At 43.9% G+C, this 16,630-nt stretch overlaps 1 protein-coding gene across 5 annotated transcripts in view; it reads right to left on the reverse strand.

Annotated features, from left to right (window-relative positions):
• ACACB (acetyl-CoA carboxylase beta) overlaps positions 1-16,630 on the reverse strand; it is a 103,263-nt gene that overhangs the window by 74,499 nt on the left and 12,134 nt on the right. For 3 of the 5 annotated variants that reach the window (XM_039861770.1, XM_039861771.1, XM_039861772.1), the window contains one exon: positions 11,088-11,727. In XM_039861770.1, the coding sequence (XP_039717704.1) occupies positions 11,088-11,719 (632 nt within the window). In that variant the 5' untranslated portion in view covers positions 11,720-11,727. Of the gene's footprint in view, positions 1-512; positions 854-11,087; positions 11,728-16,630 lie in introns of those variants that run through there. The other 2 variants (XM_039861769.1, XM_039861773.1) reach the window with 2 other exon arrangements.

Genomic DNA, 16,630 nt, shown 5'->3' on the forward strand with positions numbered 1-16,630 from the left:
AGATAAAAAAAAAAGTCTAGCAGGTGGGGCTGAGAAGCGCTCAAGCACAGAAATGCCTACACTAACCTGCTCAGAAAATAACCTTAAATGTGATTCTTGCTCAGGTGCACGTTGATTCGCTCCGGACTTCATAATCACTAGGTGTCAGAGGCTTGCCTTCCCACGACCATTACCTTTGTCAAGGATAAGGGGAGGAAGAGGAGGAAAGCGTGGCCTTCCGCCAACCCGTCAACCTTGCGGCACCTGTGTGTTCCTGCGCGCCCTTCTCCAACCAACTGCCAAATCGAGCCTTCTCCTCCACTGCCAAGGCCAGATAGTGTTTATGAAAGTCAGGCTCCGTCTCCCCACCAGATAAACTGAAGTTTGCATTTCTTTGGGTAGAGGCAAGGAAGAGGGGGTGGTGCTAAGAGGACACACAGCTTAACTTCACAAGGGGGCCGGGAAGTGGAGAGGGCGCTGCATAAGTTTGTAAAAGATAACTGAACAGTCATTAAAACTGCAAGCTTACTTACTTTACTTTGCGATCAAGGAAACAGACCTTGCGCTTGTCAGGACTCATGTTGACCGCCCCGCGGACCAATCCCACCGGGCTCCGGCTGGGATGCAGGACGTGCAACCCCCTAACTCCCTGAAGCAAACCCTGGTCCCGGGGCCCAACCAGGAAGCCAGGTCGCGACCCGGAGGCGGAGGCGCGATTCTAGAGCGCCTCTTGGGAAGTTTTGTGCAGCAGCCTGCAAACACCAAACTTGGCGCTGCGCTTCCTCCATGCCGAAATGCCTCCTGCGCGCCAAGTGTCCTGGGCGGGCACGCCCCCGCCCCCACGTGGAGCCTTCCTCCACGGAGGGTCCCGCCTCCTGTACCTAGACTGGATCGGGACGCAGCCAACTTCCCCGCCCCGTCCCCGCCCCGTCCCCGCGCCGACCCACCAATTGCAGAGCCGCCGCTGATCTGGGGCGCCAGGCGGGGCCCGAGACTTAAAAAAACCTCTTGGCTACTTTCCTCCCAGCTCCCCAAACTGCAGTAGAAGAGTTTGGGGAGGTCCGCCTCCTACAGGCCCCTGCAAGAACCTCGCAAGCATTTAATGAGCTTGAATACACACACAATAGGGGAGTGTTGGACAATATGGGTTATTTAAAATGAGCCAGCTGTCTCCACGGTGCCTGGTAAAAGGGCCCCGTAGCAAGTCAACTTCTGTCTTCCAAGTTCCTGTTCTTGCTTATTCTTTCTATCGCCTCTGCTTCCAGGGACATGTTTGCTCCATGTCCTCTTCCCCCAGTGAGCTTCTAGCACATACTTTGAACCACCTAAGTCCCCTACTAAAGTGAGGGCCTCCTAGACAGGAAACGACCCCACGCAACCTGTGACCCTAAATAAGCTTCTTTCTGGGGAGACTAACATTTACCGAGTGCTCTTTTGTGCCTTTGTCTTATTTAATCTTCTCAGCAATCTTATTTTTTTCCCCCATAATGCAGATAAGGAACAATGACAGACTGTGACCTAGATATGTATGTTGCCCAAGGTGACAGAGCAGTGACCTAAACCCAAGCAAACTGATTTTAGTTAGAATAAACGAATGCTTCTCCAAGTAGTTATAATAAAGAAGATACAAAACACTGCCTAGAAAACACTGCAATAATAAATGTAGCCTACTTTACAACAAACAAAAAATAATGTAAATGTTTACAAATGATTCCCTTCAAAAGGCATACCTGGGCCACACCTCCAAGGAGGCACCATCTAAGGGGCCAGAACAGGAACAGTGATTTTCCCCTGGAGCAGTATAAGCAGCCCTGCTTGAGGGCACTGGTTAGCTGTGCTCTAACAGCATATTAAATAATGCTCCAATAATAGGTTTTAAAAAAAATAAAACAGGTAAACAAATTTCTCAGCTCTTCAGAGTTCCTGGAAGGTTCTTTGTGACTATCTTCATTCCCTCCAAAAAAAGAAAGCCACCTTAAGCTGATTTTTCAAAAAATTTCAAACGAAAACCAATAAAGTATTCATCCCCCAAATGACCAAAATTTAAATGTAACTACCCCAAAATAGAAAAAAAAAAAAATTAAAATCGGGAAATGAAGGGTTTCAAAATACCCTACCCTATGCAAAATCAGGGGTCATGCAGGAGAGAACTCCCACCAGTTTACTTACATTGCTCTAGATTTTTATTCTCTATTACCAAAACCCCAACACTTGTTGAACACTGTGTGAATATAACCTTTAACTTCTCTGCTAATACAGCCTTAGAGACATGCTAACACACTTAACTTTACCCAGGGCTCTCATGAACGGGATTCCACTTAGATGGTTGGTCTTTCATGTCATCAGAATGATGACAATTTGGGATTTTTCTGCCTGCATTATTAGGGAATAAAAGACGAGGACAACATCACTTTTATACGAACATCAATACTTGTGATTTTCAACGAAATAGTTCAAACTTGGCAGTACTTGTAGTCTTGTGCTATAAACTCTTCTCCTCAGACTTATCAGAGGCTAAATTTAACCTGTTGGTATTGCAGAGGGAAAACCTAAGTCAATGACAACACACACACACACACACACAACACACACACACACACCTACACGATTAACAAGAAAATGCACGTGCAAGTGACTAGCAATATGGTGGAAAGACCTGAGCAATGACTGACCTCAGGCCTGTCCCTACTTGCTGTGTGACCTTGAGCAAACCCCTTCTCTCCACTTCCTCTTCTGTAAAATCATCCACCTATAATGTGCTTTTGAGGCAGGTTAGCCTAGGGAAGTTCCCCCTCCCCTCCAGGATGGGGCTCCAGAATTTTTCCTTGGTCCCTTACTAAGCCCTCTCCCAGTTTTGATTGGGAGCCTGAGACTCAGGCTGGAGAAACAAGCCAAGACCTGGGAGACAAGATAGATGGATGGCCTTGGGCGCCCCCTCCCTCCAGGGTAAGGCTCCAGAGTCCTTCCCTTGTCCTTTGTTCAGCTTTGGCTAATTATAACATCACCTACATTGCCAATCTCACGTCTCCACCCCCACCCCAAGAAAACAAAAGCCCGTAATCCAAACAGCTAGGGTGACTCTCAGAGCTTGCCCACACTTTTTTTAAGTGAGTACTTTCGCTTTAATAAAACTTCCTGCTTGCCGTTTGTCCTGTCCTTGAATTCTTTTCCACAGCTTAAGACAAGAATCTGGTCACCAGAGATCCAGGTCAGGTCCCTCTTTGGACTCCTGCCCTGTTGACCTCTCCCTCATCACTTTCATTAAAAGAATAAAATAATCCCTTTCAATATATGATGAGGAAAATGTTACATTAAGTACAGAGGAGTGAATGATTTTTCTAAAACAGCAGGCTGATGATTAAGGGGAAGGGGAAAAATAAGAATGTTTAGTCACTCCCCACCTTGTATTAATTTAATAGCCGACGTCCCCCAAACCTCAATATCCATTCCACAAATAGAACAATGAAAAGACAGGGATCCTTTTTATCCCAGGCTCCCATAAAACATCTTGAGGGCTTAAAAGATTTGAAAATGGGGTTTCTGCTAGCCTCTTCCTAAATTAATATATGAATAAATAAATAACACATTTTAGAACAATCTATGGCATTCTATTTAGGGACAAATAAAAATATTTATAGACAATTTAAAGTGTTATGACCTGCTCACTACTCAGAGCTGATAAGAAAAGGTGCAGATGGCAACCATGAACAGGAAGGGACTGGGGAAGAAGCACCCACTGCAGGCCCGCCCAGGATGCCACTGGGGACAGGGAGGGTGATGCGAGGTCCCAGGTGTTCATTTGCTTTCTGGTGTGCTTTCACTCCCAGTCAGGGCCCCCTCCTTCATGTCCAGACCTCACAGACCTTCACTTGCCTTCCCAGAATCTGAGGTCTGTGTTGCCAAACCTCTCATAAATTCAACACCCCCAGAGTGGAAGTGAGCAGTTTGGGAAATGGCAGGAAAAAGAGCCAGCGACTGTGTGCTGGTTTGTATTTTATCCTTGTATAAATCCCTCTTCCTCCTCTGTGAATACAAACTACCATACCTTAAAAGTATATGTCTCGAGGGGTTTGGGGAAAGACATGGCCACAGGTGAGAACTCTGGGAGATGCCCATTCAACGAATAGCAACCGGGGGCCGTCTACTCCAGTCACTTCATTCCATGTGCTCTCAACATGCTTCTGAGGTAGGCACTATATTATCCTGCTTCAATAGAGAAGGAAATTGCAGCTCAGCAAGGTCATGGGACTGCTCTGAGATGTAAACCCAGACACGTATGACTGTGGGTCCTGGGCCTCTTTTATGGCACTGTGCTTTGCACTTAATGACAATGACTGCAGGGTAGACACTGCTTTAAGTGCTGTGCTCATAGCAACTCAATTAAGCCTGACACTGGCCCTGTGAGGTAGATGCTAGTGTGGCCTCATTATAGACAGCTTGGGCACAGGTCATGTGATGGCTGAGTGTAGGAGTCAGCAGGCCAGTCCTCAGCTGCCAGCCTCCAGCATGACTGTGGTTATCCGCTCCATCATTCTCTCTACGAAAGAAAATGCTTTTGGCTTGTGGCTTCTCAGACCTCTACCCTGACCTCCCCAAGGGCAGGGGACGGGTCTCACCATCTACACATTTATAGTACCAACTGCAGTGCCTAGTACCCAGGGTTGCAGTAAATGCTCCCAAGAGAATGAATCGAGGGGACAAACCTCAGTTTCTCTGCTTGACCATTTCATCTCTTAACTTGTCCTTAAACTTGCCTGGAACCCAAACCATCTGCAGTAATCGGCCAAGAGAAAATAGTTATAAATTAATAAGCTTTTTCCAATTTTCCAGCCACTCTCTTCCTTTATCTCCTACCCCCCAGCTGCTACCTATTCAACTACAAATGAACATAAGCAGAGACTGTAAGGGCCACAAATGACCTTGGAGCAGCCAGTCCAGCCAAGAGAGGGTAGGTAATGTCCCCAAGATCACACAGCTGAATGGTTCCCCATAAATTGCCCTGTCTCCTAACTCTTCCCACTAATGGAAAGAACAAGTTAGAAAGTTAATGGAGGTGCCTTTGTTGGAGCCCAGATCAGCTGGCAACATCAACACTGGGAGTTCACAGACCACTTTTTTTCCCCCACAGACCACTTTCTAATCTGTATCTGCTGAGGGTCTGAGTTCAAATGGCACTCTGGGTCTATGGTGATTTTGCTGGGAGACCTCGGACGGACCCCTGAACCTCTCAGCTTCTTATCTAGGAAGTGAGATGACCGGTTCACTACCCACCCCCCAGTATTTTTTAACAATGTTTTATTATTAAACATTGTTAAAACTTGTTATAACAAAATTTACAGTAGAAGGTTAGAAAACACAGAAGAAAACTTAAATTATTTATAATCGTGCCTCATAAAGACAATGGTTATTAATTATTTGGAGACATTCCTCCAGTCTCCCAGCCACATCCACACATTTGTTAAGGGCAAGCATTTTTTTGTGCTTGCTATGTGCCGGGAATGTTCTAAGTATGTTACATACAGGTCCAAAATCCCTTATCCAAAACTTCCAAGGCCTGATGTGCTTTGGAACTGGGGAATTTGGGGGGGAGGGTAGGTATAGCTTTATGTTATACATTTTCAGGTTAATATTTCAGTAGCAAATTCACACAAAAAATGGAATAAATAAAGATTATGAATAACTTTGCAACTATTCCAGGCAAGTTTGCTGCTAAATGAGTTCACCATCAATTTATAAACTTGAGTTTCATAACTTTAAATTTCAGGACTGAGTTGTGGAATCCTGAACCTGTCTCACCCCACTTCAGTCCACACATGCACCTCACAGGGCAGAACTATTAGGGTAACAAACTTGTAAGGGGCAGCTCTGAACTTGGTATCACCCCAGGCCCATTATGCCCTAACTACACTGCTGCTCATTAAACAAAATAAGATAACCCTGTAACCTTCATTTCTTAGTATGTGAGCATCTATTTTGCCACATTATGTCATGTTCTCATCAGCTCTATTTCTAAGGGTTGCATGGGAATTCTAACCTGTGGGAACTGTTTCCAAGTCCAAGAAAAGGCCAAGTCCCACCTGCTGGCCTGAGATGAACCCAAAAGGGAAGAGAATGATGGCAGGGAAGGCACAGGGTGGCGGGGAGGAGGGCTGAACAGACAGCACAAAGGCATTGGTTCTATAATCTTAGCCAGCTCTTATCAGGAGGGAGGATGGAAAGGAACGGGGAGATTACACAACTGTATTAAAGACAGAAGAAAAATTCAAAATAGTTTAACCCCAGAACTAGTCTACAAAGTCACAAGATGTATGCAAAAAGAATTTTATGAAAACAAAAATTCTACTGCTGATATAGAGCAGCAACAAAATGCCTACTCATTTGTTCATTCATGCATCTATTTATTTACTCACTCATCCATTTCGCCTATCCACTTCCAGACTCATTCATCAAGTGTTTTGCGTGCCCCAGAAACACAGAATTTTGTCTTTGGCGAGTCTGGGTTGCTCATTTCATTCATGCATTTGGCAAATATTTATCCAAAATCTGCCATGAAACCACATTAGGTAGTAGGGAAAAGTGGAGACCCCATAAACATGGCCCTGTTTTCATGGAGCCTACAGTCCAGTGCAGGAGACGGGTAAGAGCCAAGTAAACAAATAAGGAAATTAAAGACATAATCTCAAGGAGTGATTAAGTATTGTGAAAACACATCAAAAGGGATGGATCAAGAAACTGGGGCATGAGGGGAATACTTTAAAGGTAGCGGGGCAGGGAAGGCCCTCAGAGGGGATGACTTTGGTGGGCCAAGAGCTGGAGGTGGAGGCAGGACCAGCTACAGAATTTACCGGGCTCAGTACAAAAAGGGGAGCCCCTTGTTCAAAAGTTATTAAGAATCTCAAGAGGATGACAGTCGAGCACACAACCAAGTGCATAAGGCCCTGGGTAACTGCATAGGTCACACGCTGTGGAGCAGGCCCTGGCGGCAAGTCTAGGGCATAGGTTAAGAGGGAGCATTCCAGTTCAGAGGTCATAGCAAGGACAAAGGCCCAGAATGAAGCTGCAACTGTGAGTATTCTGGGATGGGAGGGCACAGGGAGAAGAAAAAGGTCCCTTTGCAGACGGCTTCAAAAAGAACTTCCTCCCAAACCACAACATTAAACATGAGCATTTTCTATCCCTGGCCTAGCCACTCTCCCAGGTGGTGCATGGCAAGAAGAGGCCAGGGTGGGCCACAGGGTGGACCTCAGGGTGGCACAGAGGCCAAGTGGTAACTGAGGAAACTACAGGAAGCAGGAAAGATCCACAGACATACATCCCTTCTTTGCTTAAAGATCCACAGACATACATCCCTTCTTTCCTTTGGTTTCCATGTGAGTGAGCGCAAAGCCCTGGAATAAACTCCCCAAGCCTGTTTTATATCTGAAAACTAGGAGAGGAGTTAGTGCAGGGCTGGAAGGACTAGCCCAAACCCCTACTCTCTTCTGTTTTGCAGAAACTGGGCCCAAAAGATTAGGAGATTTGCCTGGGGATCCAGACTATTGAGCAGCTTATCAGGGAAAAATATGATAATAATAAAGAGAACTTTCTAGAACTACAGGGACTTTTTGTCATCATGTTTGCTTTCTTATATCAGGCTTCGTTTCCTCAATGCTCCAGCTAGTTGCAGGCAGCACACCAGCCTTCTCACCTGGCACTCAGTAACTCACATCCAAAACTGGCCTGAGCATTTGACCTGAGGGGCCCCAGGAATGGGTGTCACTACCCTGTATAAGAGAAGCAGCCAGGCAGTGGCCCTCCACAAAGCAACACTCTGGAGGGTTTTTTTTGGGTGGGGGTAGGGGTCCCCCTGAACATCCATTCAGAGAGCTGGCCCAAGGCCCTACCAGTGGTGTGAGCAGAAGGGTCAACAGAAAAATGGTTACTGAGGTCCCCAAAGGTGCCAAAACACCAAAACTGAAAACTCTACAACAGGAAAACAAAACACTCAGCCTCGTTTTGATATATTGTTTGAAACTGGCTGGAACACACAGGTTTTGAAGTCATTTTTTTTATGTAGCCGAGTCCCAAAGACAGCAGCACTAGGACAAGTGTCTAAGCCTTGACTCTCCAAAGATACATCCACATAAGAGTCTCACTCATTAGAAAAAAGGAACAAGGAGGCCCCCAATGCCGAGACTCTGGGGGCTGGAAATACTCCTCATGGAAATGCCAGTATCTTGGGAGGCACCAGCAGAACTACCCAAGTTGCCCCGGATGCGAAAATTCTAAATTCCCAACTTTGAAAAACACATCGACTTGGAACAAAAGAATTGTGTATACAGTGAGTTTTGTGACCAGTGGTCACACCTCAGGGGGCTGGGCCAGCCTCCTCATGCTACAGATGAGGCACTGGAGGCTGAGAGAGGGTTAGGGACCCGCCCGAGGTCACAAAGCACAGAGGTCCTCTCTGTGCCCATCACCAACCTTTGTATCTCCCACTACCCCACAGTGTGCCTGCGTCTCAATGTTTGGTGCCTCCGGTTTACGGAAAGAGATACCTCTGTCCACCCACCCCCTTTTGCTGGGACAAGGTACAATAAATGATTTACCTAAATTATATGTAAGTTTCTATGCAATGAAGATACATGGGCAGAAAATTCACTAAATATTCAGCTCACGGCGATGCAGACAGGCTCTCAGTGAAATATCTCTTGCCTTCATAAATTCACCAGCTCAACAAAGCTGTGGTTTAAGCCCAAAACAACAGACCTCTCAAAATGGTGATGGAAGACAGTGAGTAGAAAGTTGGGAGACTAGCTGCCTCCCACCCATATTTTAACCTTTTATTGAAGGCTTTATTCTCTTGCTAAGTACCTTAGAAATGGTAGTTCATTTACTCCTTACAACTTTCTGAGATGAGAATAATAATAATGATGATGTATTGGCTTGATAAATTCTTAATCAGCACCAGCAGAAATAATTCGCACAGTTGGTTCCTCCTTACCCATTAGGGCTGGGTCTGCATTAATACAGTAACCAGCAGCCACATGAGACTTTAATTTTAATTTAAGTTAATTAAAATTAAATTTTTTAATTCAGTTCTTCAGTCACACCAGCCACAATTCGATCTTAATAATCACATGTGACTAGTGACTTCCATATTAGATGCACAGTTCTAGAATATTTCATTCTAGAACATTCCATCATGGCAGAAATTTGCTCCGGTCTAGTTTGAAAGTTGCCTCTTCCAAGGGCTCTTCCCTCACCCCACCTGTCTTTCTAAAATAGATCCCCTCAGGTATTCCCTCTCCTGTACCCTGTTTCCTTCTTGGCATTGGACACACTTAGAAACTATGTTATCAGCTTACTTGTTTATTTGTACATTTCCCATCTCAGAGCTAGGACTATCTGTCTTGTTTCCTGCTGAAACTATTGTGATAAAAGTATCTTACCATCCCTCTTCGATACCAGTTAACAACCCCTGACTGGACATCCACTTCTAAGAATCTCTGATGTTCGCCAGTTTCGGTGACTGGGTTCAATAAACTGGTTTTCTCTAATCCCCTGCTGAAATTGCCACATCGAGGGAAAGAATGGGGTTTGGAGGGGAAAGAATGTTGAAGATTACTGGAGAGGGCACACTAAGGCATAGTGGAACCTGGGTTCTGCAGTCTAACGGGCATGGCCTTCAAACTTGGCTCTGCCACTTCCTAACTGCGTGTGATCTTGCTGCTTCACTTCTCTGAGCCTTGGTTTTCTCATTTGTAAAATGGGAATCTGCCCCTAGCCTTGTACCATTGTTAGAAGGGATAACTGGGCAATTTATACAAACTGTAGGTAGAAGGGGGGTGAGGAAGCTCTAAGTAAATTCGAGTGGTGGGTGCTGGTGGCCAAAGGACAAGCCCAGGAAAGGCGCTGGGGAGGAATCTACTGCTTATTAAGCACCTACTATGCACCAAACTGTGCATACTTTACAAACATTATCCTATCTAATCCCTTCAACATTTCGAAGATGAAAGATAAGAGACTGGGAGAGGTAAGGTGCCATGCCCGAGGTCACACAGTAGGGGGTGGCAGAGCCAAGGGCTAAACCCAACTCTGGGTTCTGACTCTAAAGACTATATGCTCTTTGTACCAGACCCTGAGGCCTTCTCTTCCGTTAATCGTTCCAGAAGCTCAAAATAGTCTTCCCAGAAGATCATCAGCATAGGGAACCCTTGTGTGTGTTTTTTTTTTTTTTCTCTATCTCCTACTTCCAGTCATGGAATAGATGGAAGAGAGCCTGTCTCTTTCCCCAGGTTTTTCATTTTGGTAGAGTGAGCACAAGAGCTGCTTAAAAGAATAGCCAGCAAGATTCCACCCCCAGGGAAGACAAACTGGAAGGAGGAAAGAACACTGGAAGGGAGCAGAGTTCTCCATGGCTGGCAAAGTTATAGTTGGTGCCTCTTTTCTTCTCTCTGTTTTCTCCTATGTTTCCCAAGTTGTTTTTTTTTCCTGGACCTACTGTATTCCATGTGTAATTTGGGAGTGGAGGTGGCAAAGCCTGATAACAAACAAAAAAGCCACCACCTGCGTGCCTGGGATAGACACATCCACCTGTAACGGACCTATAGGTATTTGTTTCCAACAATCAAATTGACAAATATGGCTACAGTATTTGAGCTTCTGCTCTTTAGACATCACTGAGGAAAGGCATACTTTTCAGTTGTTACCTACCTGTTGAATGCATGAATGAATAAACGAACGAACAAATAAACAAACAAACGAATGTCTCTTTAGGAGGCTAGGAAACCATCCCACCCTCCGTGCTCCCATCATCCCTTGTGGCTCTTGCCGGCCTTAGCTCATTTGGCTTAAGTTAGTTACATGCAAGGTCATCTTCCCCGACTAGGGATCTTGTACAAGAGTGTACATCTTTCCCTGGCAATGGACCCTGTCCATGCAATAGATACTCAATAAATGATTTTGATAACAGAAAAGGAAAGAAGGGAAGGGTAATGTCTCCTGTCTTTCAAATAGTCACCTTGAAAGTGTTGGCATCAGTGGATGGCTTGACTGTGCGGAAAAGGGTGAGACCCTACCCCAATGCTGCTCTTCCCTCCTGGTTACAAGGACAAAGGGCACATTACCTTATAGTGGGGGCAGGGGTCTCGGAGTCGCCTGATGTCAGAGCAGCCTCCAGGGACAGGGCTCCCAGGCTGGCCCGGCTGCCCCTGCGGGAAGATTCTCCGAATGAGCCAGGGCCAGGGTCCTCATCAGAGGAGTTGTCATCAAAGGAGCCCAGGATGAAGTTGGTCATCAGCTGCCTCTTGATGTGTGCCTGCTTCTTGTCTTCTGCAGAAAGGGGTCTGGCTCGCTGGCCCTGGGACCTGGCTGGTGAGGACAGACCACTGGTATCCAGAGCCTCAAGGCCTTGGGTCCCTGTTCCATTGGCTGGGGAGTCATCACTGGAGGGAACAGAATTTCTTGGGGGATTCCGATGTAGGGGTGGTTTGGAGGTTCTTTGCTGACAAGCGTCTTTGGGACCTTTGTGAGAGGCCAGCTCAGCCTGGTTAGGAGTCTCTGGCAGAGAGCTGCTGTCGCCATTTTTCTGCAGTGGCTCTTCTGAGCTGTCGGAGGCTGGAAAGGGCTCCTGACTTGGGACGAAGTTTGCCTCTGATTTCTCTCTGACTGCCTTGATGTCCGTCATTTTCCCCCAGATTTTTAACAAGGAAAAGGTGAGGTAAGAGAATATCAGACAAGATAAAAAAACCAGGATCATTCAAAAACCTGTAGGGAGGAAAAAAAGAGGCAATTTAGTGACTACATAACTGAGTTATTTCTCTCTTAAAGGAGCTGGAGAGGGGCAGTTGAGATTCTATGTATTAGGCCAAGAGAGCCAGAGGGGAGAAGCATTGAACAGAGAGTGGAGAAGGGATTCTCCTCTTGGCTCTGCCTATATAATGTGTTGTGGTCTCGGGAAAATTCCTTAACCCCTCTGAATCTCAGTTTCTCATCTCTAATTTACGTATACTAATTCATGTTCACTGTAAATCATAAACATGCATGTGAGAAAGATCTAAATGAAATGTCTGTTAAAGGACTCTGTTATAGCATCAAAATATCCAAAAAATAGAAACAATCCAAATGTCCATTAATTGATGAATGGATAAAGTGTGGTACATCCATATAATGGAATATTATTAAGCCATAAAAAAAGAATGACACACTGATACATGTTACATGCATGAATCTCAAAAACACTATGCTGAGTGAAAGAAGCCAGTCACAAAAGATTTCATGTGTATGATATGCCCAGAACTGACAAATTCATTGAGATAGAAGATTAGTGGTTGCCTAAGGCCTGTGAGATAGGGGTGAGAGCTAAAGGGTACAGGTTATCTGTTTGGAGTGTTGAAAATGTTCTAAAATTGATTGTGCTGATGGTTGCACAACTCTATGAATACACTAAACACCGCTGAATTGTACACTTAACACGAGGGCATTGTATGGTGTATGAATAAAGCTGTTATCCAAAAGAAAGACTTCGCTATATTCGAATTTGTAGATATAAGGAGGCTATTGCTTCTGTCATCATCATCTTCATCACCATCATCACTGTATTATTATCATAATCGTCATCATGGTCCTGGAAGGAGGAAGGGCACCTCGCCTTATTTTCTTCATTGCGCTAGTACACCTGACGTGAGGTATGCTTAAACCAGAATGAATGCTCAACAAGACCAAGGGGATGCTGTTCTATTCCAGGGTCTAGAACAGTGCCTGGTATAAAGTGCAAGCTTAAGAATTTTGTTAAATAAAAGAATCCAGATTCATTTCTATTCTGATTTCTAGCCCATGCCTCTTCCCACCACGCTAACTCTGCCCTATTAATAAGCAGATTGTTACTTGAAAGAAATATTGCTACAAAGCAAATAAACAAAAACACAACCTGAACATGCTGAAATTTCTAAATTAATTTGCCATAATCATATCCTAGAAGCATTAAAAAAGCAGGATCACAAAGCTTAAGCATACCAATTTAGTATCTAAAAGGTTTTTTTCTCTTGCAGTTTCAACACAATGTTCTTAAAGGAAGAAGAACAGTTCTCAAGATTTCTCAGAACTTACACAGTGCACATGGTACACGCTTTGGGCAACAGAGTTCGCTGAAATGTTGTCAAAGGTATTTTCTAGGTAATACACAGTATCAGATGGATTTTTTTCTTTTAAGGTCATCAAGTTTCCTTTTAAAGAAATGTTAGGGTAATCCAATGTAATAAATCACATGAATAGAACAAAAGAAAAAAAAAACACGATCATTTCGATTGACAGAGAAAAAACATTCGACAAAATCCAGCACCCTTTCACGATGAACACACTCAGAAATCTAGGAACAGAAAGAAATGTCTATGTACTAATGCACATTTATAAAAACCCACAGTTAGTATACACTCAGCAGGGGCAGACTGCTTTCTCCCTAAGATCAGGAATAAGACCAGGGTGCCCACTTTCACCACTGCTATTCCACATTGCACTGAAAGTTCTAACCAGAGGAATTAGACAAGAAAAAGAAATAAAAGGCATCCAAATCAGAAAAGACAAAACTACCTTTATTCTCAGATGACATGATCCTTTAAATAGAAAACCCTAAAGAACCAACAACAAAAGAAACCTAATAGAGTTAATAAACAAATTAAGCAAAGTTGTAGGATATAAGGTCAACACACAAAATCCTACAATTGTGTTTCCATCCATCAGATATGAACAATCCAAAAAGGTAATTAAGAAAACAATTCCATTTACAATAGTATCCAAAAGAATAAAATACCTAGGAACAAATTAACCAAGGAGGTGAAACACTTACACATTGAAAATTACCAGAAATTGTTGAAAGAAATTAAAGACCTAAATAAATGGAAAGGCATCTCATGATATACTGCTGTTAAGATGCCATACTACCCAAAGCAATATATAGATTCTTATGGGACTACCAATTACACCAAATAGCCAAAACAATCTTTAAAAAGAACAAAGTTGGAGGACTCACAATTCCAATTTCAAAATTTACTACAAAACTACATACAGTCAAAACAGTGGTACTGGCATAAAGATAGGCATATAGACCAATGAAATAGAATTGAAAGTTCAAAAATAAACCCATACATGGCCAGTTGCTTTTTCACAAAGTATCAAGGTCATTCGATGGGGAAAGAACAGTCTCTTAAGCATATGGTTCTGAGACAACTGATCTCTCCATGCAAAAAAAAAAAAAAAAAAATGAAGTTGGACTCCTAACTCATACCATATACGAAAGTTAATTCAAAGTAGATCAATAACCTAAGTACAAGAGCTAAAAACATAGATCTCTTCAAAGAAAACAGGGGTAAATCTTCATGATCTTAGATTTGGAAGTGGATTCTTAGATATGATATCAAAAGCACGAGTAACAGAAGAAAAAATACATATTGAACTTATCAAAATTAAAAACTTTCGTACATCACAAGAGTATCAAGAAAGTGAAAAGCCAATATATAGAATGGGAGAAAATTTTTATAAACCAAATATCTGGTACTGGCCTAGTATCTAAAATATATTAAAAAAAACTCTTACCATTTAACAACAAAAAGACAAAACAACCCAATTTTAAAATAAGTAAAGGACTTGAATATTTCAACAAAGAAGATATACAAATGGCCAATAAATAGCTCATGAAAAGGGGCTCAACATCCTAATCATTATGGACATGCAAAGCAAAACAATATATCACTTTCACACCGGTAGGATGGCAACAATCAGAGTGATAGAGAGAGAGGGGGAGGGAGGGAGAGAGAGAGACAGGGAGAGAGGGAGACAGAGAGAGACAGAGAGAGAGAGAGGAGAGAAAGAGAGAGAGAGAATAAGTGTTGGTGAGGATGTAGAGAAACTGACCTCTTGTACAATACTGGTGGGAATGTAAATTGATACAGCTGCTGTAGAAAAGTCTGGTGATTCCTCAAAAATTTGAACATAGAATATGACCTAGTAATTTCACTCCTAGGTATATTCCAAAAGAACTAAAAACAGGGACAAAAAAAAAAAATAAGGTACACACGTATTCATAGCACCACTCCAACTTTCTGATGCCCAAGCCTTGCTCTTATCCCAAGGTTTCTCAGCCACAGCACTACTGACATTTGGGGCTGGAGACTTCCTTGTGGCGGGAGACTGTCCTGTGTACTGTGAGATGTTGAGCAGCATTTCTAGCCAATACCCACTAGACGCCCGTAGCACACTCCCCTCAGTTGTGACAGCCAAAAATGTCTGCAAACATTGCCAAATGTCCCTGGGGAGCAAAAGTGCCCTTAGTGAGAGCCACTCCTCTTAACTCCTACACCTCCTCCCTCCCTCCTACTTCTAGAAGGTGAGGTGGGAGCTTCTGGAGAAAGGGTCTATTTCTTGCTCACCTCTTGCACATAGTAAGTCCTAAAGAAAGGTTTAAAAAGCATCAGCAAGAAAGGTCAGAGTCCTGAAATTGCTGGCTCACACACGCCCTTGGAAAAATTTAAACTAGTAATTGGCAAATGGCATCATCGAAAATATTGCAAAGGCTATTCTGGCTTCCCCAGAAGCTCCAACAGATTAGAGTCCTACATCTTCTCCAGGCAGGAGGGCATGCCAGGGTAGAAGGGCCACTCGCCTCTCACACCCTCTGCTGGCCACACACAGGCCCAGCACTTTCACAACTCTGCAGCTGGCTCTCACTGAGCTCTCTGCCTAGGCCTCCTGGGCTGAGTTGGCCAGCAGGTACAGACTCCATCGTGGTGACATTAACAACACAGCGTGGAAATGGCCTGTTCACTAGTCCACTCAGGTCCTTGGGGACACGAACCAGCTGTCATTCATTTCTGGATTCTTGTAGCCAGCTTGGTGCTTAGTACATAGTAGGTGCTTAAAAGCTGTTTATCAAATGAATGATAAATCCATGCACATACACTGAGCACCAACTGATGGATTAAGGTGAGCTAGAATTTTGATTTTAGGGTCTAATTTCTGAAACTATATCAGGAATGCCAGGGGAACAAGCTGGGTGTCTCCGTGCAGTTGAGTGTCAAGCAGGACACCTTATACCAATGTGATCAATTTTAGACACATTTTAAATGTGCACATTTGAAATTGTGAGATATAAGAAATAATGAATGCATAAAATCGAAATGCTGGGCATCCCTCTGCCCCAGCAAGGCAAAAATATGCTACAATAATTTGAGACCTAGAAACCCCGAGAATGAATCTTTTTACATTGATTTCCACTGGAAAACCAATCAAACTAAGCAAGTTTTGTATTATGTAAGCTCTCTGGGAACTTGCTCATGAAATCCTGGCTGGCTGGGGGAAAGGATGGTTGACTAGGACAGTGGGTGGAAGGATGGATAGGTGGCGCCTGGAGAGGGGTTGAGCAGACAGGCAAATGGGCAAGATGGACACGGAAGAATGGTAGGTGAAGCTGCCTCGCTCTGCACTGGAAGCTCTAATGAATGGAGTGACGAGCAGTTCTCCCCAGTTTGGGCCCTCTCTCACTCTGCAAATCCTTGAAGATCTGGTGTCCTTCTGATAGAGGCCAGTCGATCTAACACCCCAAACCTACCTTGCAAGAGGTACTTCCACGAAATCCTCAGGGTCTTTCCCTCTTCAGAGTAATGACATGGAACAGCAA

The sequence above is a fragment of the Pteropus medius genome, unplaced genomic scaffold (assembly GCF_902729225.1).
Source record: "Pteropus medius unplaced genomic scaffold, Ma_sr-lr_union100, whole genome shotgun sequence".
Classification (NCBI taxonomy): Eukaryota; Metazoa; Chordata; class Mammalia; order Chiroptera; family Pteropodidae; genus Pteropus; species Pteropus medius.